A 24,600-nucleotide genomic window follows, 5' to 3' on the forward strand; every position below is an offset into this window, starting at 1 on the left:
AGACCGCCCCAAAGCCATGGCCCTGGTGGCATGTCCACCTCCCCAGTGCCACCCTCTGATTCAGTGTCAGAGCTGAATGACCCATGAAGTCTCTTTCCCAGTTAGAGTGGACTGGCCAGGCCACAGTGACCCTCTCCTCTCCCGCGGGTCTAGAATCTCGGGGCAGGGGAGGAATGCACACCTTGGAGCAGTGTGCAGAGGGGTCCTGTCCACTTGTGTCCCTCAGGTCTCCCAGCAGACACCCTGCAAGGCCACAGGGACCGGTTCCACGAACAGTTTCACAGGTACCAGCCCATGGTGGGGGGAGCAGAGCATGGTTGGAGAGGGCCTGATGGCTCCCCTGTGACCTGTCTCCCTGTTCCATTGCAGCCTCAAAAACTTCTTCCGCCGAGCCTCAGACATGCTGTACTTTAAGAGGCTCATCCAGATCCCGAGACTACCCGAGGTGCCCATCCCCCTCCCCACAGTCAACAGCCCCTGACTCCTTCCTGGCTCTGGCTGAGTCCACAGAAGGCTTCTGGAGGTGGCTGAGCATCTCCCCCCTGCTGTCCCTACAGGGACCCCCCAATTTCCTGCGGGCTTCAGCCCTGGCCGAGCACATCAAGCCTGTGGTGGTGATCCCAGAGGAGGCCCCGGAAGATGAGGAGCCTGAGAACCTCATTGAGATCAGCAGTGGGCCCCCTGCTGGGGAGCCGGCGGTAAGCTCTCCACCTGCTAGTCTCCCCATGTCGCATCGTCTGGTCCCCTGAAGAAGGGCCTCTGACACAAGGCTGGGCACAACGTAGGGTTTGCCCCTCCACTGGGCCTCCCCACCATGGAGGGCATAAGAATGTGGGGCCGAGGTCTATGTTCTCTGCTATGGCAGGTGGTGGCTGACCTCTTTGATCAGACTTTTGGACCTCCCAATGGCTCCATGAAGGATGACAGGTGAGTCCCCAGGGCACACCTGGGATAGAAGGTAGAAAGAGCCTTCCTGACTGGAAAGGTCGTAGGTGGGAACTACAGAGTAATGGAAATCCTGAGGGGCCACTGGTGAGGAACCAGACCCTGTCTGTGTTGGGCAGTCTGTGACCTTCCAGCTATGAACTTGAGCCCCACGACCTCTGACCCCAGGGACATGCAGATTGAGAACTTGAAGAGAGAGGTGGGAGTCCTGCGTGCCGAGTTGGAGAAGATCAAGATGGAGGTGAGGGCGTGGCCAAAGGCGTGGCCAAGGGCGGTCCCCACCTGGGCGGGCCTGGGCTCCATGCGCTCCTTCCTGCCCTGCAGGCCCAGCGGTACATCTCACAGCTGAAGGGTCAGGTAAATGCTCTGGAGGCAGAGCTGGAGGAACAGCGGAAACAGAAGCAGAAGGCCCTGGTGGACAACGAGCAGCTGCGGCACGAGCTGGCCCAGCTGAAGGCCATGCAGCTGGAAGGCGCCCGGAACCAGAGCCTGCGAGAGGAGGCAGAGAGTGTGCACCTCTGTGGTGGTACCCAGCAGCCGGATGAGGGTGGATTCCATCCTGCCTGCTCATCTCACTCAGCCTTGCCTCTCTGCAGGGAAAGCCAGTGCCACGGAGGCGCGCTACAGCAAGCTGAAGGAGAAGCACAACGAACTCATTAACACGCATGCCGAGCTGCTCAGGAAGGTGGGTACCAGCCCCAGGAAGGGCAGTGTGGCCAGGGGTCCAGAATCAGAACCCGTCCCCTGCCTTCCAGAATGCAGACACAGCCAAGCAGCTGACGGTGACGCAGCAGAGTCAGGAAGAGGTGGCGCGGGTGAAGGAGCAGCTAGCCTTCCAGATGGAACAAGTGAAGCGTGAGTCCGAGATGAAGGTGTGTTGAGTTGTGTGTGGCCCCGCCCCATGCCATCCCAGCCCTGCTGCCCTACTGACCTGCTGTCCCTTCCTAGATGGAGGAACAGAGTGACCAGTTGGAGAAACTCAAAAGGGAGCTGGCAGCCAAGGCAGGAGAGCTGGCCCATGCACAGGAGGCCCTGAGCCGCACAGAGCAGGTGCGTGCAGCTGGCACAAGTTGGGTCCTCTTTCCTGTAAACTGGGCCATACTTACATGGCAGTGGGCCCCCAAGCAGGCCAGGTACCTCCTTGACCGCAGGAAACTCTCAGTGTCTTAGGAATGGTGTGATAATAAGACACGGGCTGTAAACACAGGGGTAAGGCCAGGCAGGGTTGGCATGGCTGTTGGGCTTCTTCATGTTCACAGAGTGGGTCAGAGCTGAGTGCACGGCTAGACACCTTGAATGCAGAGAAGGATGCACTGAGTGGAGCCATGCAGCAGCGGGAAGCAGAGCTGCTGGCTGCCCAGAGCTTGGTGCGGAAGAAGGAGGAAGCACTCAGCCAAGAGCAGCAGCGCAGCTCCCAGGAGAAGGGCGAGCTGCAGGGGCGGCTGGCAGAAAAGGTATGGCCTCCTTCTGCCTTGCCACATTGTGAGGCGCACCCTTGGTGTGAGTGAGTCAGCATTCTCACTGCTCGGAGCCTGGCTTCCCTTCCACGGCTGAGACATTCTCACCTCTCGCAAAAGCAGCCTGGGCCCAAGAAATGGGTTCCAAGTTCTCCACATCCTTGCCATCTTTTTGACTGTCTTCTTGTTTCAGCCAGTTACGTGGGTACAAAGCCCTTGCTGATTTATATTCTCTCTCTCTCTCTCTCTCTCTCTCTCTATATATATATATATATATATATATATATATATATATATATATATTCCAGGCTAGCCTCAAGGCCAGGGTAGTCTCCTGTCTCGGCCTTCAGAGTCCTGGGTGTGCCCCACCACTCAGCGTTGTTTATTGTGATTGAGATTTTGATTTGCATTTTCTCGTTGTCTTATGATACAGAATGCCCTTTCTTTCTTTCTTTCTTTCTTTCTTTCTTTCTTTCTTTCTTTCTTTCTTTCTTTCTTTCTTTTTTAGAAAACAGTTTCTTTTGTTGAGGTGGAGCTCACGGTGGAGGTCAGAGGAGCTCGCAGGAGTCAGTTCTTTCCTTCCGCCTTCTGGGTTCTGGGCACTGAACCCGGGATGTCAGATTGCCATGCTTGGTGGCAGACGCCTTTACCCACTAAGCCATTTTGCCAGCTATTGAACAGCTTACTGTATGCCCAGTGGCCCTTTGAGATAAGCCTGTCTAGGTCCTGGGCTGTTTCTCACTGAGCTGTTTGCCCCCCACTCCCACCCCATCTCACCCCATGAGTCTTCCAAGCCCTGGGAGGTAGGGAGATAGAGCTCTACCCCAGCTCGGCTAGGACATCCTTCTGTGGAGGGAGTCAGCTGGCCTTGACCAGCCTCCCACTGTCAGTTCCTGGAGCTAAACCTTGAAGGTGTCTGAAGGTTTCGTCCTTGCCCTCAGGAGTCACAAGAGCAGGGGCTGCGGCAGAAGCTGCTGGACGACCAGTTTGTAGTGTTGTGCAGCGCTGCTGCCGAGGCGGAGGCCATTCTGCAGGATGCAGTGAGCAAGCTGGATGACCCCCTGCATCTGCGCTGTACCAGCTCCCCAGGTGTGTGCACAAGGGCTCCAGGAGGCGGCTCACCCAGCAGGCAGGCTTGCTCCTGTCACCCACTCATGAGAAGCAGGTGGCAGCGGGCTAGGCCTTACACTTGTGCCCCATACTTGCAGACTACTTGGTGAGCCGGGCCCAGGCAGCCCTGGACACGGTGAGTGCCCTGGAGAAGGGCCACAGCCAGTACCTGACCTGCTCTGAAGGTAAGGACAGGTGGAAGGTAGAATGGACCTGTAGTTTCTGTAGGGCTCCCGAAGCTAGGGCTGCCGGGTCGGGGGTTCTTAGAGTGATAGGCGCCTCTCCAGGAAGCCTGTTGCCACTCAGAGCCTTGTGCCCGTAGGAAGTAGAGGGAGCACGGGGCCTGAGGTCACGCTGGCTCTGCTTGGTAAATGACCTCTCAGCCGCTTCAGCGTGCCCTCTGTTCTCATCCATGCTGGGGTTCTGGGGCCTTGGCCCAGGCTTTCTGAGAAAACTATGCAGTTGCTTTGGTGTTTCCCCACACCAAGAATCTCATTGCTCCCTCCCGACGACCTTGGCCTTATCCACCTGCAGATGCTTCTGCCCTGGTGGCAGCACTGACCCGCTTCTCCCATCTGGCTGCGGACACCATCATCAATGGTGGCGCCACCTCCCACCTGGCCCCCACTGACCCTGCTGACCGTAAGTTGATCCTGGTGGCAGGGCCTGGCTGTGTCACCCTGTCTCACACAGGGGTCTTCACAGTGCACAGGGGACAAGGTTTTGCATTAGTTCGTAGGCCAGGGTGTGTGGGGACTTTTCTCAGGCAAAGGGACTCCTCACAAACCTTCCTTAACCCCCACAGGCCTGATTGACACTTGCAGGGAATGTGGAGCCCGGGCTCTGGAGCTCACAGGCCAGCTGCAGGACCGGACAGTGCTACCAAGGGCACAGCCCAGCCTAATGCGGGCCCCCCTGCAGGGTCTTCTTCAGTTGGGCCAGGTGAGGTGTGCATCCCAGGCACAGTGCGGGCCGAAGCGGGCTGACTTCTCTGTCCGTGAGCTAGGTGTGCAGGTGTGCAGGCCGTGAGCACACAGCATCAGGACACAGGGCTGCACCTGCACACGCCGCCCCCAGCCTGCTACTCCCTGCACAGCTCCACTGGGCCTTGGTGAGGGTCAACTCCCTGTCTGACTTGTGCCATCCCAGGACCTGAAGCCCAAGAGCCTGGATGTGCGGCAAGAGGAGCTCGGGGCCATGGTTGACAAGGAGATGGCAGCCACCTCTGCGGCCATTGAGGATGCTGTGCGGAGCATTGAGGTAAGGACCGAACATCAGGACTCCCAGTCCCTGCAGGAAAGGAACTAGGGCTGGAGGCTGTCTCTGAGAGCGGTAGGTAGTTTCTTGTGATCTGCTGGCTCATTCTCTGTCACGGAACAGGACATGATGAACCAGGCCCGCCATGAGAGCTCAGGGGTGAAACTGGAGGTGAATGAGAGGTGGGTACGGCTTCCAGCCCCAGAGCCCAGCCCAGAGCAACTTCCTGACTGCTGAGCTGTCCAGAATGGGGATTGGGCACGAGGCTGCACATGTCCCCTGCCCTGCTGTGGCTGAGCCTTGCATGATGTCACAAGGCCACATTGCAGAGCTGTCTTCTCTTTCTTCCCTGCTCCTCCCCAGGATCCTCAACTCCTGCACAGACCTCATGAAGGTGAGTGCGGTGGGTGACTGACCCCAGGGCGGCCTCTGCGTTGGGACCACCTGGAAAATGAATCAGACATATCTTGGTCTTGGCAGGCCATCCGGCTCCTCGTGATGACCTCCACCAGCCTGCAGAAGGAAATCGTGGAGATCGGCAGGGTGAGCAGGCAGGGCCGTGGTCTGGCAGCCTCCCTTGCTGGGTCAGAAAGGTCACCTCAGAGCCCTGACCCCTTTGTGCATGACGCCCCCAACCCCACCCCACCATACAGGGTCCATTGCCACATCTAAAAATCCCCACACCTCAGGGAGGCTTCAGGGATATGCCCTGTGGGCACCCATTCCTCCCTGAAATGTCCTTCATCCTGTCTTGTCCTTTCATCACCACTAGGGGGCAGCCACGCAGCAGGAATTTTATGCCAAGAACTCTCGGTGGACTGAAGGCCTCATCTCCGCCTCTAAGGCAGTGGGCTGGGGAGCCACACAGTTGGTGTATGTCACCCTAGGTGGGGGTGGGCCCGGACAGGCGCTTAGGTCTGGAGTGTGGGTTGACCTTCTTGTTGATGGTGCAGAGCCCCAGACCCTGACTGGTCCCCATCCCTAGGGAGTCGGCTGACAAGGTGGTGCTTCACACGGGTAAATATGAGGAGCTCATCGTCTGCTCACACGAGATTGCAGCCAGCACAGCCCAGCTGGTGGCAGCCTCCAAGGTGAGAGGCTGTGCCCATGTTTGTGTCCGGCCTGGACTTGGGGCCCTCACTGGCTGCCTGTGGCCAGCAGATGGTGCCCACTGTGCTCCCTACAGGTAAAAGCTGACAAACACAGCCCCCACCTGAGCCGCCTGCAGGAGTGCTCCCGCTCTGTCAACGAGAGGGCCGCTAACGTGGTGGCCTCCACCAAATCCGGCCAGGAACAGATCGAGGACAGAGGCAAGTGCTGCGTACTCGGGTTTCCCAGAGCTGGTGGGAGAGCTTGCTCAGCTTCCTCCTTCCTCCTGATCACAGACACCATGGATTTCTCCGGCCTGTCCCTCATCAAGCTGAAGAAACAGGAGATGGAGACACAAGTGAGCGCCCTCATGCACCCAGCTGCCAGGCTCCCTCTTGAGACTGGTACCTGGGAAAGTCCCTGGGACTCATGGGCAGCGCTGAGTGCTGAATTGGCTCTGTGGCCTGCAGGTGCGAGTCCTGGAGCTGGAGAAGACACTGGAGGCAGAGCGTGTACGGCTCGGGGAACTGCGCAGACAGCACTATGTCCTGGCCGGGGTGATGGGGACACCTGGAGAGGAAGAACCCAGCAGACCCAGCCCAGCTCCCCGGAGTTCGGCCACCAAGAAGCCACCCTTGGCTCAGAAACCCAGTATAGCCCCCAGGCCAGACAATCAGGTGCCAGGCATCAGTGCTGGGTTAGGGAGGAGAGTGAGCGTGTGTGTGTATGTGTGTGTGTGTGTGTGTGTGTGTGTGTGTGTGTGTACGTGTGCGTGCATGAGTGTGCAAAGGTTAGTGTCTGTACCTGGATGGTACATGTGCTTCTGGCCTCACCTACTGAGCCCCTCATTTTGACTCCTGCAGCTCAGCACAAAGGACGGCGTCTACCCAGCCCAGCTTGTGAACTACTAGGCCTCCAGGTGTCCAGCGGGACGGCTGCTGGTCACGCTGGGCCTTACGTAGCTGTCTGGCGATGGTCAAGGAGCCTCTGAGAGGCTTGAACTCCTGCACCTGGAGCCCAAAGCAGCCTTCACCAGCCCAAGGGGTCTTGGCTCCGTAGGGTAGTTGATCTGGATTTGAGTCTATTTATCTTAGTAGGAACTGCCCAGAGCAGCCGGGACCGGCAGGCCTGAGCCACAGCCGCGGCTAACATCTGGGACGGTGTGAATATTGTCAGTCCACACACGGGGGCAGGTCACGCCAGGAGCTGTCCTGCTCTGAGCTTCAGTCAGGCTGCAAGTGGACAGAAAGAGAGGGTTCCCTGCTGGCTTTTGGGGATGAGGGGGTGACCTGTGGCCCTTGAGGGAGAGCAGGTGGGCTAGGCTGTATCATCCTCTGGGGCCTGGTGCTAGGGCATCCATGCTCAGAGTCCCAGGAAACCAGGCTTAGTGTGGGGACCTGGCAACAGGATGTCCAGGGCTGCTGCTGGGCTGTGCCTGGGGCAGCCCTGGCTCAGGTGCTGCCTCTGTGCTTGAGTTTCCATTCCCAGCCGGACTCTGAGCCACCCTCCCATTTCCTGTTTTCCCTTCTCCTGGCCTGGCTGCCTTCACTAGTATGGCTGCTTATCACCCACCTTCGTGGGGAGATTTCAGTCCTCCTGAAGCTGGGGACTTTCAGCTCAGTAAGAAGCTAAAACAAACAGAAGCCACAGCCTACCTTTTTGGGAGCTCCTGTGGGGCCCCCAGGTGGAGCAGCCCAGACTTGGAGGCCTAGCCTTGCCTGCCTCTGACAGTTGGAATAAATTTGTGTTTCTTGAGCCTGTGAGAGGGAGTAGTTGCGGGTGGGGAGATCCAGGCCACCGATAGAGACAGCAGCAGAGCTGGATAGGTGCCCAGCTTCCCTCCCTGCCCTGTGCCCTGGGAAAGCTACCAACCGTGGGCCAAGGTCCGGGACTGTGGGAGGAAGCCAGTTCCTTTGCTCTGTGTCTAGTATTCCCTGTGTTTGAATTCCATTGGCAATAAAACACTGTTGTTACCAGTGCCCTAGTGAGGGCCTGTGCCAGGTTTTTCATTTTTCCAGAGATGCACACTTCTCTGGCCCTGTGCAGGTGCCCGCAGTTGACATTAGAACCTGAGGACACGAAGACTCTTGCTAGTCCAGTTGTCACCAGGCACCAGTCAGCCTTCCTCTAGGTTGCTGTAGCATGGGCCATCTTTTCCTACAGGCTAGCCATCATGGCCCTCCCATCCTCCCAAGGCCTCCCTGAGACCACTGCTATTCCAGCCTGGAAGCTGCTAGGGCCTCACCAGTGGTTAACACCAGGGCACTAATCTGAGACCATTTGGTTACAGTTGGCGGTTTCCAGACTTCTAGTGTCTGAGCTGGTGGGCGAGGACCTTGACCTCCAAGCTCCAGAGATCACCACTCAACCTGCAGCCCAGCAGAGGTGGCTGGGGGCCCCCATCCCCACACTCAGCATTTATATAAGATTTATAGAAGAGTGTATGCTACTGGGGCAGGCAAGCCTCCTGGGCAGCAGGGTAAAAGCCTGTGTGTTCCAGTGCTTTGCAACTTGATCTCCAGTGTGAGGCTAATGGAGCTGGCTGCCAGGTCTGAATTATGTTTTTATAGAATTTCAAATGCTTCTTAAGAGTATTCATATGTACAAACCAGAGAAAATTGGTCCAAACTAGCTAGTGATCCAAAGGGTCCATCTGACCTCGCATTCTGTGGCTCCAACCTGGAACTGGAGACCAGTTACCACAGGTGACTACACCAATCAATCCCTACCTCTCCACATCATTCCCCAGCCTCTGGTCACACTCCTAAGTAAACAGGGTCCAAGGGGGAAGAAAAAGACTCGATAAATCTAAGTTTATAAAGACTCATATCACCAGGCGGTAGTGGCATGCCTGTCTTTAATCCCAGCACTTGGGAGGCAGAGGCAGGCGGATCTCTGTGAGTTCGAGGCCAGCCTGGTCTACAGATCGAGTTCCAGGACAGAGAAACTGTCTTGGGGGAAAAAAAAAGACTCAAATTACTGTGAAGTTCAACATACTTACCATGGAAAGGGCTACAGATTTGACTGTAAGCTTTTGTGAAAGAAACTATCAAATTCTTTTTCAAGGGGAATTGATTTTTCAGGACAAACTTCCTTCTTCCTAATATGACCACAGGCATGTCCTGTGCATAATCGTAGGGCCATATATGTGAGCATCTTCCTCAGAAGAAGTCATGGGATGCTTCTGGGTCACAATCCCTTATAGGGGTCTTGTAGTCCAGACACACAGCTCAGCAAATCAGCAGAGCGCAGATGACAAGGAACAAGCTCAACCAGGTCACAGGAGGCAGCACACAGTGGGGCTTGGTGTGGGAGGGGACACTTATTTTTAAATATTCATTATGTATACAATATTCTGTCTGTGTGTATGTCTGCATGCCAGGAGAGGGCACCAGACCTCATTACAGATGGTTGTGAGCCACCATGTGGTTGCTGGGAATTGAACTCAGGACCTTTGGAAGAGCAGGCAATGCTCTTAACCACTGAGCCATCTCTCCAGCACACTTTCTTGAAACAAAGTGTTAGCCCCTAAAACCAAGCACCTGAAACCGCCGGTGTCCTAGCTATTTCATCTGTGGCGCAGAGACCAAGGATGGCTGGTGCTTGAAGTCACCCTCAGTGCTATGGCTGCAATCCCAAACACACAGTCCTATGTCAGAAACATTTTTCTGTTACTGCTATCTGACTTATACAAGCCTTACCTGGAGAGGATGGTGGTGTCGCACGCCTTTAATCCCAGCACTCAGGAGGCAAAGGCAGGCGGATCTCTGTGAGTTTGAGACCAGCCTGATCTACAAAATGAGTTCCGGGACAGTCAGAAAAAAACAAAACACAACAACAAAACAAAAAACCCTGAACCAACCAACCCATGGCTAGTGCCAGGGATCCAGAATAAACAGCTTTGTTTTTTTTTTTTTTTTTTTTTTTTTTTTTTTTGTTTTTTTTGGTTTTTTTTTTTTTTTTTTTTTTTTTGTTTTTTTTGTTTTTTGAGACCTGGAACTTATTCTGTAGAACAGGCTGGCCTTGAACTCCTAGCACTCCTCCTGCCTGTCCAGCCATCAGCCTTTTGTTAAGACATTCTAGAACCATGTAAAGCAGTGGCAGGCAAAAATAAATAAATAAATAAATAAATAAATAAGAGAAATGCAACAAACTGAAATTAATAATTCTCAATTTATTAAGAGTTCTACAGCTTTACAACCCCGGTGCCAGATATGGCCCTGGGCAGCGATGGCAAGGTCAGCCTGGCGGCCCCTTCACCACATCCACCTGGAGCTCCCGTGGCTGCAGCCCGTGACTGGGGCAGTGGGCGTTCCCGGGGGCAGCTGGTGGCAGAGGTATCGAGGTGGTACATACAGCTTTGTCTCTTTACAGAACAGCTCCATTGGGGTCCAAACCCAGGAACAGGAGGACAGGACTTGGGGACACAGGCTGGCGCTACCGCCAGGGACAGGCTCTCTAATCAGTTCTGCCCTGTCACCTCGGGTTGCAGCCAGCTGGCAGGGCACGGGAAGGGCTCTAACTTCTACCAACAGGCACACAGCCCTCTTCTGGGAACAGGTGTGGTGGCTGCCCCCCCACCTGGGCCCTGGGAACTCTGCACACGTGGCACCTGCAGATGAGAGCCCAGAGAGGAAGGAGCCACCGCTGTCATTCCCGCGAGGTGGGCTTTTCCCGAACCCCTTCTGTGCTCTTGGCCAACGCTTGCAGCACTGTCAGCGATGGCAGAGAACACTCCCAAGAGTATCCTGGTTGAAGGTGGACGGGCCTTCTCTGACCTATCACAAAGCAATGAGGCCCACCGAGGCAGCCATGACCGGCGCACTGCAGGCATCTGAGTCCCGGCACCAAGTGAAGCTAAGGCACAGCATGGGCACTGACGGATGTGACCATGCACTGCTCGCCTGACAGGAAGCGGCACTCAATAAATCTGCATTTTTAACCAGCTCGAAACAGTCTCTGCATTTTTAAAAAAGTTTCCCTGAATGGTCTTGAGAGTGTCAAAAAAGTTTCCTTTCCAAATATAAAACAGGAAAATTACAAGTGTAGTAAAAACACTGAGTATTTTCTTTTTCACAGAAACCATCATGAGACTTGAGGTGTGAGTGAGGGCTGAGGACTATGCTGTGCAAAGTCCAGCTCACACTGGCCTCACACCCAGAGCCACAGCTCTCCTGGCCTCTGTACACGGCAGCCAAGTGCAAACTATGCTCACGGTTTTGAGCCGAGAGCATCCAGTCTGGTGGGAGGAGAGGTGACTGATGCACCTGCCTGGCACAGACTGAGGGGACAGCACAGGTGCCCAGCAAGGCCTGGCTGTGGGCACACGTTCCAGGCTGGCCAGTGTAAACCAGCCTTTACTGGCACCATAGCAGCTGGTAGACCAAGACTTGAAAATAAAACAGATATAATTAACCATGCTTATTAAATAAAGCTGCAACAGGAGGGCCATGACTCTAAATTGGAGGGGAGGTTTCTCTTCCAGATGCTCAAGTCCATCAACACTAGATACTTAGAAATCACACCTAGAGCACAGACCGATGTCAGGACCCGCGTGCCAGACTGGCCTGGCACAAAGAGCTCCCTTGGTCCACAAAACTCGCTCTCCGTTGCTTACCATGGACCTACAGTTCTAAAGTCGGATGGACGCGCTGACCCAGGGCACCCAAGCCATTGGCCCAGAGGCTGGACTCCGCAGCCTCCATTTGAAGAGCTTGGCATGGCAGGCAGAGGGTGTCTTGCAGGAAGAACAGACGCCAGAGCTCACTGGAGGATGAAGCCGGGCTGGTGTGGAGCCAGCCGTGGAGGGGGTCTCTGGGGCAGGGCTGGTGGGTATGGCGACACCAATTGTGCAGAGAATCCTTGCTGAGAGGGGAGGCCCACTCTGGGGGGCAGAGGTGGGCACTGTAATCCTGGGTATGGAGAAGCCTGTCCTGAGCCCATGGCAGCAGTGAATGGGGTGGCTATGTGTCCTGCGGGCACGGGGGGTGGAGGTGGTGGGATGCGCCGAGGCACGACAGAAGGGAGCCCAGTGGCCTCCAGAGATGGGTAGAGCAGGGAGGTGGCAGTTGATGGCTCAGGCACCCTAGGTGGTACTGGGGCCCCAGCCTGTGGGAGTCTCTGTCCCTTCAGCACCAGCTCCTGGAGCTTCTCCACTTTCACACGCCGCATGTGTGCCAGCTTCCGCTTGCTCTGGTAGACATCAATGAAGGCATCCAGAGGAAGCTCTCCATCCAGAAACTTCTCTGCCATGTTCTACAAGAAGCAGGAGAAACGATTACAAGACAGGCCCACTGTTAGGAAGAATGCTCCCTTCACAGTCCAGGCCAGGGAAGGAGGCTCTAGTTCCCTGTGGCACCCTCCTCCTGGGAATAGGCCTCGGTGACAGTCTTCGGCAGGCTCAGAGCTGCAGACTGCAGGTGTGCCCGGGTCTGCTCGCCCAGGAAGATGGGGTGGATGGCCCTGCTGTTGGCCCCAGCTTCCAGAATCACAACAGATGGCAGGCCTGGCAAGGTCTTGCCTTCCAACGACACCATCCTGAGCTGCCAGCTCTCTACTCCAGAGATGGTTATTGCCCGGGCCCTGCCTTCTGATTTCTACCTGGCTGCACCCTGACCAATGACTCACCCTGGTCAGGGGCAGCAGCAGAGAAACCTGCTTGTGGCTATCGGGGCCAGCCAAAGCCTAACAGTTAATCAGACTAGTGTGGCCTGACCTGGGCAACATGTGCCTGCCCTGACTCATTTCCTCCCCTGACAAGACTCTGGCTAGCCATGTCTGGAAGGCTCTGCAGTGACCAGCTGACTCACTAACCACAGGAGATGCCGCTTAGCCACTGGCACCAAGAGGCTGGCAGAGCAGCGCGCACACCCTCCTCGTCTGGGTCAGCACTGGACCGCCCCTGCCTGCTGGACCCCTGCCTAGCACATTCTGCCCACTTGTACTCAGACCCGTGTGCTTGGGAAGTGTCCCCCGTTGGCAGTGGAGGTATGGGGCTCCCATGTCCTGGAGGAAACAGGTCCACTGACTGAGCAAGGTGACTTGCTGAGGTATTCCCATAAGGTCGTCTAGCCTTACCTCAGTGTCTTCCTCAATCTTGGCCCCTTCTGCTTGAAGAAGTGCTAACAGAGTCTCCAAGGAAGCGCTGTTTGACTGCTTATCTGGGAAAAGCAAAAAATACAATGCCATGAGGCAGGGCATCCCACAGGTCACCTTCCAGTTTCCTTGCTGGAGAAAGGTTGGCCTCGAACTCAGAGACCCGCCTGCCTTCCTCCCCCCCGCCCCCCCATGCTGGGATTAAAGGTGTGTGTCACCAAAACAGGAGCGGATTTTCCAGGATCTGACAGTAAAACCTCAAATCCACCAAAAGGGACGCAGGGACGGGTTCCAGGAGGCAGAGCAGGCCAGCTCCTGTCTGGATGGAGCAGGACATCATCTGTCCATGGAGCTGGCTGCTTCCCATGTGTGACCACAACACTGTAATCACATAGGCTTCCCCAGTACTAAGGGGTAAACCAGGACTGCACACGTATGAGGCCAGCAGTCTGCCGCTGAGCTCTGCCTGCAGCCCACCCACTCCCATTGTAAAATACAATCTCACCACACTCCTCCAGCTGCGGGCCACTGTCACCATTCAAAGGACCTTTTCCTACCTTCTCTCTTACCAGGTTCCATTTCTGAGTGCTAACTTAATCTAGCACATACTCAAGCCTTAGGGTCTTCGATTTTAAAGACATGAGGGTTGGAGAGAAGGCTCAGAGGCTAAGGGCAGCACTCCCTGCTCCTCCAGAGGGCCTGGGTTCCGTTCCCAGCACCCATGTCAGGTAACACACATTCACACAGACACTTACGTAAAAATCAATCTTAAAAACAAACACCATCCGAATAAAACCCGAGGACTACCAGGTCAGGCCAGAAAGACACCCCCAAAGGCTCCATCATGTCCACTCTCCCTGCAGGCAGAGTGTGCTCCGTCTACCCGACTCTCACTCAGCATCATCCCCCTGCCCACAGACTAAATTCTAGATTTTATCTGAGACTCATTTTTCAAACCCGCCATTGCACTGTGTAATCACGCCCCAGCCCTCACTCTGCAGAGAGACACTTAGATGATTCTTCAACTTGATGACTGGACAAACAAACACGGAAACAGCATCTGTCCTTATCTCCTCAGGGACAGAGCACCCCTCGCTGAGTCACAGAATGCACTGTGTGCAGCAGGGGCCTGGCAAAGAAGCCTCCCGAGGAGCAGCCCACACCAGGAACTGGTGTGTCTGGTCTTTTAATCTGTTCTTAGGTTCTGGTTGAGGGGCTGTCGGTAGCTTCACTGAAGTCAGAGACAGGGACTAGAGCAAACAGCAACTACAGTCACTACATTTCACAAAAGGGGGTGATTTTGGGTTTTTTTTTGGTTTCTTTAACTTTTGAGACAGGGTCTCACTATGTAGCCCTGGCTGTCCTGGAACCCGCTCTGTAGACCAGGCAGGCCTAAAACTCAGAGATCCACCTAAAACTCAGAGATCCACCTGCCTCTGTCTTCTGAGTGCTGGGATTAAAGGTGTGCACCACCACAGCAGGTGTTTTAACATTTGTGTGTGTCTGCATGCATGTTTACCTATGTGTGTGTCTGCATGTATATGCTGGTACCAGAAGACACCGAATCCCTTGGAGCTGGGGTTACGGGAAGTGGTGAGCTGCCAGCTGTGGGTGCTGGGAACAAACTCAGGACCTCTAGAAGAGCAGCAAATATTCTTAACCCCTGAGCCACCTCTCCAGTCCAGACAATGTTTCCCTTTTTTGTTTTTTGAGACAGTGTTTCTCTGTGTCTTCTTCTGTGATTTCTGTCCTAGAAATCACTCTGTAGACCAGGCTGGCCTTGAACTTACAGATAATTGTCTGCTTCTGCCTCCCCATGCTGAGATTAAAGGTTCACACAATGCCCAGCCTTCCTTCAACTCTTTAGTCTCAAAACATTGCCTGAGCAGTTACCTAGCTTGGTCTTCTTTATCTGATAGGCCTCAAAGAGAACCTGGAGTTCCTGGTATTTCTGGGTCAGGCGAGCTTTCTGCGCATCCAGTTGGGGCTGGTACAAAAGGTTTTCCTCTGCCAGGCTCCGGTTGCTAGCCAGTGTCATCTCTTTGTTAAGCTGAACCGTTTGCGTCTGCAAGAAACACACATGCTGGTGAGACGCAGGGTGCTCAGTTCACGGACAAGTCCTACATGGCACCTCCCGGATGCCACGCCCCCCACAAGTTCCACCCTGCTCTCCCAGATGGCGCCAAGTGCTGGGCAGACACTTTTGCCCCTCCGCCTTCTTGTGGGCGCTCTCCCATTCACAAAAGGCAAGGCCGCTCCCCCCCCCATGGGCTTTAGCATCAACGGCTGTACTGTGATAGGAATTCTTACAGCTGCTGCTGTGCTCGACTGTCCAGGGCAAGCTCAGCCGCTGCAGAGGAAACAGGGGCCGCTTTTATCAGAGGGGTCTAAGTTGGCAGGATGTCAACATCTGCTTCATCATCAGCCTCAGATCAAAGGAGCCCAGCTGGGCCGAGAGAATTATGTTTGCAGTGACTGCTTCTCCCATCTTTCCCACGCCCACAACAGCCCCTGGGTCATCCCCCATTAGCAAAGCCAACCCAAGGGAAAGGGGCAGGCTGTGCGCATCAAGGGCTCCTCCCACGGACTCCAGGCTCTCTGGCCGGCAGATACTGAGAGCTGCCTGTGTAGGCCTTGGGGAGGTCTATGAAAGGACAAGGGCAAAGCTTGGCCACAGTCTGTTCAGAGAAAAGCAAGAAACAAACACACCTGCTTTCTAGTTCCCTAGCTGCTCACTTGTGACACGTGATGCGCTCCCTCTACACGGCCTGCCCACTGCTACCCGCACCCAGGTGACAAGTCTGCATCTCCCCCAGCAGCTCTGCAACCCCACCCAGGCATTTATTTTCCCTTTACTATTTTCTGCCACCACACCCAGGCTATTTTTGCTAGGACTTCCTTCCTCTTGTGTTCTTATCTAGTCCTCGGCTCCCCACCTCCCACCAGGTACAAGGCGGTGGTACCTCTACAACTCCCAGCGCCCTCACGTTGGACACTGGTACCTCTATGACTCCCAGCGCCCTCACGTGGGACACTGGTACCTCTACAACTCCCCACGGGACACGCACAGTAACGGCACACAAGGCGCTCCCAGAACCAAGGAAAAGCCCTTGACTATTGGGCACCTGATCACCAGGCAGAGGGCATTTGCTCAGCAGACACAGAGGCAGCTGAGCTAGATCCTCCCACAGGCCCTAAAGACCACCTCCAAAATCAGAGAGACCAAGTCACAAAGTCATTGACCCCCACCCCAACTTAGCACTGTAAAACAAGCAGCATCCCCAAGGATGGTGGCACGGGGACACTCAATCTCTGCTACAGTGGAAGGCGGTACTTTACAGAGGCCCCAGGAAGCAGGTAGGGCTCCTGAGCCTCATCTGTCTCAGAGGCACCCGGAGCTCTCTGTGATCTTCATGTACTATGGCCACCTGAGTCTCCTTTCCATTGTTAAGCTGTTGGGAAGAACAAACACAAATAAACCATGAACATTCACTCTGGCATTTCTTAGGAAACTAAACATGGAAAGATCATTTGACCCAGAAACTCTATTCCTGGGCATTTGTCCAGGGAAACAAAAAGCTCACACACACACACACACACACACACACACACACACACACACACACACACACCTACCTCTGCACTCAATTTCCCAGTAGATTTGTTCAAAATAATCTAAAACCTGAAGCACGGAAGCAGCCAGCTGTGCCACGTCCATGCCACGGAATGTAAACAGCAGTGAAGGGGAGGGCGCGCTCACACGCGGACAACTCAAGTAATACCCCGGGAGTCACAAGGAGTGAAAAAAGCCAACCCTAAAGGGTCATGTATCCCATGATTCCACGTGTGCAGCAGTCTCAAATATCAAAATGAAGAGATGTGGGGTTTGTGACGGGGCAGGAGGGCTGTGAGCTGACAACCTCTGACTGGTGACAGAAATCTCTATTCTCTATCCTGCCTGGCTGTGAGAATGTATGTGAAGAACCTTGCCAGAGTCTACCACTGGGGGATGAGATGAAGGACACAGCGGCTGTGTCTCATGTCTGACATTTGAATCTTTGCTTATCCCCAAATCAGGCTTGGTCACAAGCAAACAAACTGCTATGGGCTGGACAGGATCTCTCTATGTAGGCCAGGCTGGTCACAAACTGACGGCTATCCTGCCTCAGTTTCCCAAGTATGAAGATGGAGACACTGTGGCCCTACAGTCATGTGGCTTATGTGTCAACACTGAACTGTAATTCTTCATCCCACAGCATTTGCTGAAAAAGCCAGCACCTCAGGCCTAAGGTAGGCAGAGAAAGCTCACACCGGGAACACTCCTCAGGAAAGTGTCTTCCACCTCTCTGCAAGGCCACTCCCACCCCTCTCCCAGCAGCTGAGCACTCAGGCTGGAGTGGGGCCTGTTCTTCATGCTCTTACTCCGAGGCTACCCCGACCACCCTGAACTCAGCACCACGGTCACGGCCCTCGCTCTTTCGCTGTCGGTCGCATCCCATCAAAATCCAAGCTACTGGATGGTGCAGCACAGGGACCACACAGTGAAATCGGTTGATCCAGCAGTGTGCATCCTCCCCCTTACAAAACAGACCAGAAATCATCTGAGCCCAATTCTCAATCCCAGAACAAGGCTGGGATCCAGTGTGCTTGCTGCTTAATCGTGCGCAAGGCCCTGGTTTCACCTCTACCATCGAACAGTGTGAAGGGTAACAGAATATGGAGCAGGGAAAAGTGAGCTGTTGTCAAGGGGCGTAGAGCAGTGTGCGCCTGCCGAGCTCTCTAAGAATGTCACTTGAGTCTAAGCCTATCTGGGGGCACGTAGGGTCACACACTGTGGGTAGTTTCCAAAGCAGAATGTCCCTAGAAGTTCTTAGCAGAAGCAACACAGTAAGCCTGGGGTCATGAGGTGGGCATGGGAAAGGTGACATTCAAGCACTTGCCTCCGCCATTAAATGCACAGCTCAGCATTAAATGCACTGCCTATCATGCGTTGAGCTCTAGGCGCACACACCCTAACCCAGACCAACCACTGACTGTCTGGAGGCCCAGGCAGACACCCTCTCAAACTCTCAGGGGACCATACGGCTGAACTGAGAGGCACCATTTCCGTTCCTCTATAAAATGCAAATACAAAGCCTCCTGTTCCCACAGGGTACCTTCGGGACCACTTGCCCTACACAGCAAAGTCTCAGAAAACACAAGGAAGCCTGAACTAAAAACAAGACAATCTGACAGGACTCAGGCCAAAGCCACCCACCAATAAAAGCAGTCAAACTCCACGACAACAGCTGTTGAACTGGCTGTATGTCTTACACCCTTGGGCCAGCAGATGCTTTTATGTGAACAAGTGACAGCAAACCCTAAATGGCCACCCAGACAAGGTCCCAGCCTCCAGGAGGGCGATGGCAACAAGGACAGGGGTCGGGAACGCTGTGGGCTGGCCAACCATTTCTTAGCTTTTATAACTTCGGCAGAGACAGGACAGGATGGAAGGACCAGGGAAGATGAGCAGGGACACCTTGGCCCAGCCAGAGATCTGCGACTACAGAGGGACGTCCACTTTAATAAATGCCAGGCTTAAAGAGAATCCAAGCTGTTCACACCCTTGTCTTGGGGACAGCAGCAGCATGACACACGCACACAGGCCAGCAGTGGCAGGGCCCCTTGATCTTTCCCACGGTCCGTCCTTTTCCTTAACCCTAAGATAACCCTAAGAAATCTTTTCAGGAAACCATTTCTGTAAATGCTCTCGGTTTCACTTCAGCTTCCTCCTCCAGCAAAGCGAACTGTGCGGTGTGTGGCAGGGCCCCATTTGCATGGCTACTTCTGCCCATGAGCTTGAGGAAGGCTGTCTAGGGCAATTGCCCCGAGTCAGTTAACACAGCCACCCTGGCCAGGTGTGTGTGTGTGTGTGTGTGTGTGTGTGTGTGTGTGTGTGTGTGTGTGTGTGTGTGTGTGTGAAATCATTCACTTTCAAACCCTTTCTACTCTGAACTACCACTTGGTTTTTTTAATCACCTGACTCATTTTAGCAGTGATACAACCCCACAAAGAAAAAGCCACCCCCTTACAATAAACACACACAAACAAAACTCCACCTTCCTGATGTCAGTGCAAACAGAAGGCAGACATCCTGGGAAAATAAAGTGTCTTCCTTTCAAAATGGGGGGTGGCAGCTGGAGAGATAGTCCATCAGGTACGAGCTTGAGGACTGGGTTCAGATCCCTTGTGCCCATGTAGAAGCCAGGTGTGTCTCCAGTGCTAGGGGGAAAGGGGGGGCGCAGGCTAACCCTGGAGCTCACTGGCCAGCTAGGCCAGCCAATAGGTGAGCTCCACATTCAATGAGAGACCTTGTCTCAAAAGATAAGAGGGAGAGACCACTGATTGTTGGCTTCCACCAGTGCACATGCAAACACAGACACACAAACACACGACACACCAAAAAAAAAAAACCAAAAAACGCTTTCCTTTCGCTGCTGCGTCCGCAGCCATGAGTATGCTGAGGCTACAGAAGAGGCTTGCCTCTAGCGTCCTGCGCTGTGGTAAAAAGAAGGTCTGGTTGGACCCCAACGAGACCAATGAAATCGCCAATGCCAACTCCCGTCAGCAGATCCGGAAGCTGATCAAAGATGGGCTGATCATCCGGAAGCCAGTGACTGTCCATTCCAGGGCTCGATGCCGGAAAAATACTTTGGCTCGACGGAAGGGCAGGCATATGGGCATAGGAAAGCGGAAGGGTACTGCCAATGCCCAGATGCCCGAGAAGGGGACCTGGATGAGAAGGATGCAGATCCTGCGCCGCCTGCTCAGGAGATACCGCGAATCCAAGAAGATTGACCGCCACATGTATCACAGCCTTTACCTGAAGGTCAAAGGGAATGTCTTCAAAAACAAGCGGATTCTCATGGAGCACATCCACAAGCTGAAGGCAGACAAGGCCCGCAAGAATCTCCTGGCTGACCAGGCTGAGGCTCGCAGGTCTAAGACCAAGGAAGCAAGAAAGCGCCGGGAGGAGCGCCTCCAGGCCAAGAAGGAGGAGATCATCAAGACTCTGTCTAAGGAGGAAGAGACAAAGAAATAGAGCTTCCCTCGAGTCTGTACATAGTGGGTTGCCTGTGGCCTCAGGTGGATCAGCCTTAAAAAAAAAAAAAAAAAAAAAAAAAAAAAAAACCTGTCTGAGATGAGGAGACCCAGATCCACAAGAAGAAAACAGATATAAGCTCCCTCTGCCCATGCAAGGCTTACAGAGATGCGAGACATCCTGAAGCCCTGCTGGCTAGGGCCAGGTCAGAAGCTTGAGTTTCCAGTGATATTTGTCAGGCCAAAGATGGATGCCCCAACATTGCAGAGGAACTCTGGGTGACTGTCCAGGCAGCCAGCTGTTTCTGTCGTTTCTCACAGTTTTTGGAAGTCACTTGCTCACACTTCCTGCTTACTCAGTTAATATTATTTCCTTCTCGGGTCTCTGAGGGAGTTGAAGACTAGAGAGTTATAGTTTTTCTTGTTTACCAGAAGCAGAAAGCAAGTTATGATAGAAAGTAAATTAGGTACAAGACTTTGGACTCACAAGATAGGATAGAGATGGAGTGTTTTTTCTGAATTTGTCAAATGCAAATGGACTAGACATTATTGATGCATTTATTGCCTATGTATTATATTTATTGCATATAGTTTTTCTTATATTAGTTACAGCCTTTTTTATTTTAGACAAAAGGGGTAAATGTAGTGATATTTCATTTGTATTTTAATAAAGTTTGTCTGAAGATTAGAGAGTAAAACAGCTGCACTGGTCAGCCTTACAGACCAGGCAGTGCTGACACACTCCTTTAATCCAGTAGCCATACTAGTTTGCCACAGAAACTGGGTGGTATGGTGCATGTCAGGAGGAGGCAGGTTTAAGCCAACCAGGTCTGGCCCCCTTGTTTATAGTTATAACTGTGTCTCCCTAAGGCAGATGAGTCTGTCCCCATTTCCTAACTTTTCTTGGGGGGGGGGGGGCAGATTTTGAGACAGGGTTTCTCTGTGTAACTTTGGAGCCTGTCCTGGAACTCGCTCTGAAGACCAGGCTGGCCTCGAACTCACAGAGAACTGCCTGCTTCTTAACTGTGCTAGGATTAAAGGCGTGTGCCTCTACCACCCAAACTGTCTTTTTCATGGAAACCAGTCCTGGCAGTCTCTGACTCCCTCTTTACATACAAGATGACCTCGACATGACAAACCAAATGGCACTGCTGAACTACATGAGCAAATATGAACAAATGAATGGAAATTCTCTCTTTATTTGGTTTTTGGAGACAGGGTTTCTCTGTGTAGCTCTGGCTGTCCTGGAACTCACTCTGCAGACCAGGCTGGTCTTGAACTCAGTGATCCGTCAGCCTCTGCCTCCAGAGTGCTGGGATTAAAGGTGTGTGCTGCCACCATTCGGCTTGAAAATTCCTAACAGTACTGGAAGTCTGTCAGCAGATGCAAGTCCAGTGACGTAAAGGTCACAACCTGAGTGGCCTCTGACCACTTTCTACAGGCCTAGTGTATGTACAAGGTGCGCAATCTTGCTGTATTTAACACGCAAACACGTTACTGGGCAGTAAGCAGAAATCTGACAGACACGACACTTTCCACCAGATTTGTTCATGTGACTCCTAGGTCCCCACTGTCCTGCCCACCCCCTACCAACCTTGGTGGTGGCTGCCTTTATCTAAACTGTGTAGCCCACCCGAACCAACCCTCACCCTCAGTGCTCTTTTCTACTGACATAACTGTGACCACCATCCACCACGGCGGAGGGAGCGGCTCAGCAAGAAGTGAAAGTCAAGATGGATGATGTGTTCCTGGATTCTTCCAGGGACACAGGCACGGCATGCCAGGCTTCTGGCCCTGGACTGTGCCACGGGCGTTCCTGCTGTGAGACTACAGTGCTGTGGTGTGGTGACCTGCCTCAGCAGCCACAGGGCACTAGCCCAGTGCTGGCGTCTTCTGCTGTCCACGAGGTGTGCCTTCACGCCTGCTCTGTTCCTCGAAGTCACCAAAGATGGAAGGAGTCACAGCAGGTCAACCAGGCCCTTTCTCTCATGCTGTCCTTCCTCCCAAACTTGTCCAAACTTGTTCCCAGTACTCCCCTTTCCCATGAGGATCCCTCCACCCATGGGCCTGTGTTTGGCCAGAAGCCTGCTTTCCCTATGCAGTCACCCATCTGATGAGGACACTCAGCCCCTTCTGAACAGAACTATAAGCCCCATGTGGTGCGTCCTGTATGATCCTGACATTCCAGATACAGGAGGATAGCTGCAAGTTCAAAGCCAGCCAAAGCTACAAAGCTAGACCCTGTCTTAAATTAGCAAAACTAAAAAGCACAGAAGCACACTTGTGCAACACAGCAACACACATACACACATGCATGCTGCACACACATACACACATGGGTGGAGTCTCTAACTGTCTACATAGTTTTGCTGGCATTACACACTACCGGTAGCTTGTTATCGCAGCATTTGGAGACGACCTGTCGTCCTGCTCTGCACAGCGACCAGCACAGCTAGAAATATAGGGAAAGGGTGAGATCATGACAACTGCCAAGACAGAGCCCAGCGCGCCAGACACTTCAGACACGAGGGGGGGTGGGGGGGGCTTGATGAGCCCTTGCCAGCTGAGAGACCACCCTCCCCACTTACAAGGCTCACTGGGCATGTGAAAGCCAAGGTACCATGACTGCCCTGAGTCCACTGTAATTTACCCATTTATTTGAAAACCAGAAGTTCACAGGGTCCCAGCCATGAGCAAAGAAGGCAAATGATGACACTGAGAGGAGAACCAGCCTCCTGCAGGGTGACAGCCTCCTGCAGGGTGACAGCCTTACTGGTGTCTTTGGAGCTGTCAATATGAGAAGGGGGAACATCGGAAGGATTGGAGGGAGGATGGAGGGGAGGGGAAAGTGTATTTTAAAAAACACAAGCAGCTGCTCATCCTGGTCAGTTACAGCATGCTCTAACACAGTAATTGGTCATTCATTCATTAGTTCGTTCTCTCGTTTGTTCCAGAGACACAGAGGATGCACATCTTAGAGCCAACGATGATCCAGGAGCAGCCCAGACCTCCAGGGTCTCGTGATCAAGATCATCCGTGTGCATAAGGATGCCCAGATCCAGGCATGCATCCTGCCACTAGCAGCATGGGCCTTCCTTTGTACGAGAGCGCAGTGAAAGCCTTGGAATATGTGACCACGGAGATTTAGGTGTTAACTGAAAACTTCACTGTGCCTGCATCTCAGCACGCGCTAACACCTGGGTTCTGGACCCTGCTGTGATGCTGGTGGAGGTTTTGGCTAGTTGTGTTTTCTGCACGGCTCTGCCAGGAAAAATGTAGACGTACATTCACTACCATCCACTTCCACGTTCTAACAGCACCTAATATCCACCCCCACTGCAGTCTGTTTTACGTCCATGCACAAAGCAGCCACAGGATGGCGCAGGCGCGTGTAAGCCTATTTCAGGTCCTACCAACATTTCAGCCCTTTTCGTTCATATAAAGGGCTGGACACTGAACCATACTTGCCCATACTGGAGGACCCATCTACACTGGGTCACCCACAGCTTTTATCTTTAAGGTATTTTAAAGCAGCACCCTGTCATTTATCCTTAAAAATGTGGTGGGTGCTGGGTGTGGTGGCACTCGGGAAACACGGTGAGCAAGAACTCTGGAGCCCTGACTACAACGCCACGATCACTCTCGAAAACCGATGATTCACATCATTCGTCACCTACAAGTCTTGGCCGAATTCTGTAGAATTTTTTGCCTTACTTGATCACGTGAAACACAACTTACATAGGAACAACATGGTATTTTCCTCCCCTTTCACCTTTTGAAAACCAACTTTTGAACTAGACGTAGTGGCTTATACCTGTTATCCCAGCACTCGGAGCCTGAGACAGGAGGATGGCTGAAAGTCTGTTGCTGGATTACAGAGCAAAGCTTTTTTGTTTCGAGACAGGCTCTCTGTGTAGTCCTGGCTGCCCTGGAACTCACTCTGTAGACCAGGCTGGCCTTGAGCTCAGAGATCCGCCTACCTCTGCCTCCCAAGTGCTGTGATTAAAGGTGTGCGCCTCCATGGCCGCCAGGCCAGTGCAAGGCTCTTGTCTTAAAAGACTAGAAGAAACAAAACCAAATGAAACCAACTTCTGGGAGGGAGTTAGCCTCTGTATAACACCCTAAAACTGTCCAATTAATTAGCAAGGTCATCGTCAGAGGACACTGACTCATCTGACCTTGGCCACTCTCAAGGAATGTAAAGCTCTCCGTACCAGGATGACAAGAGCGAAGCCTTTGCTCGTCGCAGGCCTGCAGACCTGTGTCGAGTGCATGTGCTCTGCAGGTTAGCTGTAATTCCTTCACCAGGCTCCTCTGACCTACCTCAGCCATTCATCTGAATGCCAATCACCATGCCAATCACCCAGTCGCGGGCCTGACGCCGTGGGTTTCTCAACTGTGCGTATTCATGTGTGTCCATGTGCGGGTACGAGTGAGAGCTGATGCTGGAGCAGGAGTTGCAGCTGGGCCAAACTCAGGCCTTTTACAGGAGCTGTGTGCCAGTGCCCTCGTTCTGGCAGGACGACGTACCAGGGCTTGGCATTTCCTGGAAGGCTCATTTCCTAAT

General features: G+C 53.5%; 3 protein-coding genes across 3 annotated transcripts in view; 2 read left to right on the forward strand and 1 right to left on the reverse strand.

Annotated features, from left to right (window-relative positions):
• Hip1r (huntingtin interacting protein 1 related) overlaps positions 1 to 7,522 on the forward strand; it is a 28,890-nt gene extending 21,368 nt beyond the window's left edge. The window contains exons 9-32 of the mRNA XM_038345537.1: positions 227 to 284; positions 370 to 445; positions 558 to 698; positions 866 to 927; positions 1,114 to 1,186; positions 1,270 to 1,453; positions 1,542 to 1,630; positions 1,701 to 1,817; positions 1,894 to 1,995; positions 2,205 to 2,399; positions 3,344 to 3,491; positions 3,611 to 3,697; positions 4,047 to 4,154; positions 4,318 to 4,454; positions 4,662 to 4,772; positions 4,893 to 4,951; positions 5,133 to 5,163; positions 5,250 to 5,312; positions 5,542 to 5,642; positions 5,755 to 5,860; positions 5,956 to 6,079; positions 6,155 to 6,216; positions 6,329 to 6,535; positions 6,722 to 7,522. Coding sequence (XP_038201465.1) covers positions 227 to 284; positions 370 to 445; positions 558 to 698; positions 866 to 927; positions 1,114 to 1,186; positions 1,270 to 1,453; positions 1,542 to 1,630; positions 1,701 to 1,817; positions 1,894 to 1,995; positions 2,205 to 2,399; positions 3,344 to 3,491; positions 3,611 to 3,697; positions 4,047 to 4,154; positions 4,318 to 4,454; positions 4,662 to 4,772; positions 4,893 to 4,951; positions 5,133 to 5,163; positions 5,250 to 5,312; positions 5,542 to 5,642; positions 5,755 to 5,860; positions 5,956 to 6,079; positions 6,155 to 6,216; positions 6,329 to 6,535; positions 6,722 to 6,769 — 2,489 coding nt within the window. The 3' untranslated portion in view covers positions 6,770 to 7,522. The remainder of the gene's footprint in view (positions 1 to 226; positions 285 to 369; positions 446 to 557; positions 699 to 865; positions 928 to 1,113; positions 1,187 to 1,269; positions 1,454 to 1,541; positions 1,631 to 1,700; positions 1,818 to 1,893; positions 1,996 to 2,204; positions 2,400 to 3,343; positions 3,492 to 3,610; positions 3,698 to 4,046; positions 4,155 to 4,317; positions 4,455 to 4,661; positions 4,773 to 4,892; positions 4,952 to 5,132; positions 5,164 to 5,249; positions 5,313 to 5,541; positions 5,643 to 5,754; positions 5,861 to 5,955; positions 6,080 to 6,154; positions 6,217 to 6,328; positions 6,536 to 6,721) is intronic.
• Positions 7,523 to 10,012: 2,490 nt separating this feature from the next.
• Vps37b (VPS37B subunit of ESCRT-I) overlaps positions 10,013 to 24,600 on the reverse strand; it is a 29,455-nt gene continuing 14,867 nt past the window's right edge. Inside the window, exons 2-4 of the mRNA XM_038346254.1 lie at positions 14,847 to 15,018; positions 12,936 to 13,018; positions 10,013 to 12,113 (exon numbers count right to left, since the gene is read on the reverse strand). Coding sequence (XP_038202182.1) covers positions 11,622 to 12,113; positions 12,936 to 13,018; positions 14,847 to 15,018 — 747 coding nt within the window. The 3' untranslated portion in view covers positions 10,013 to 11,621. The remainder of the gene's footprint in view (positions 12,114 to 12,935; positions 13,019 to 14,846; positions 15,019 to 24,600) is intronic.
• Positions 19,420 to 20,083, forward strand: LOC119825410 (60S ribosomal protein L19-like). Its single transcript, XM_038346255.1, has one exon. It carries the CDS (start codon positions 19,444 to 19,446, stop codon positions 20,032 to 20,034), a length of 591 nt encoding a protein of 196 aa, XP_038202183.1. The 5' UTR covers positions 19,420 to 19,443; the 3' UTR covers positions 20,035 to 20,083.

This window comes from Arvicola amphibius, chromosome 10 (genome assembly GCF_903992535.2).
Source record: "Arvicola amphibius chromosome 10, mArvAmp1.2, whole genome shotgun sequence".
NCBI classification, from domain to species: domain Eukaryota; kingdom Metazoa; phylum Chordata; class Mammalia; order Rodentia; family Cricetidae; genus Arvicola; species Arvicola amphibius.

Excerpts from the sequence above, each read along its gene's own strand:
- LOC119825410 (XM_038346255.1), top strand. The coding sequence starts at position 19,444 with ATGAGTATGCTGAGGCTACAGAAGAGGCTTGCCTCTAGCGTCCTGCGC.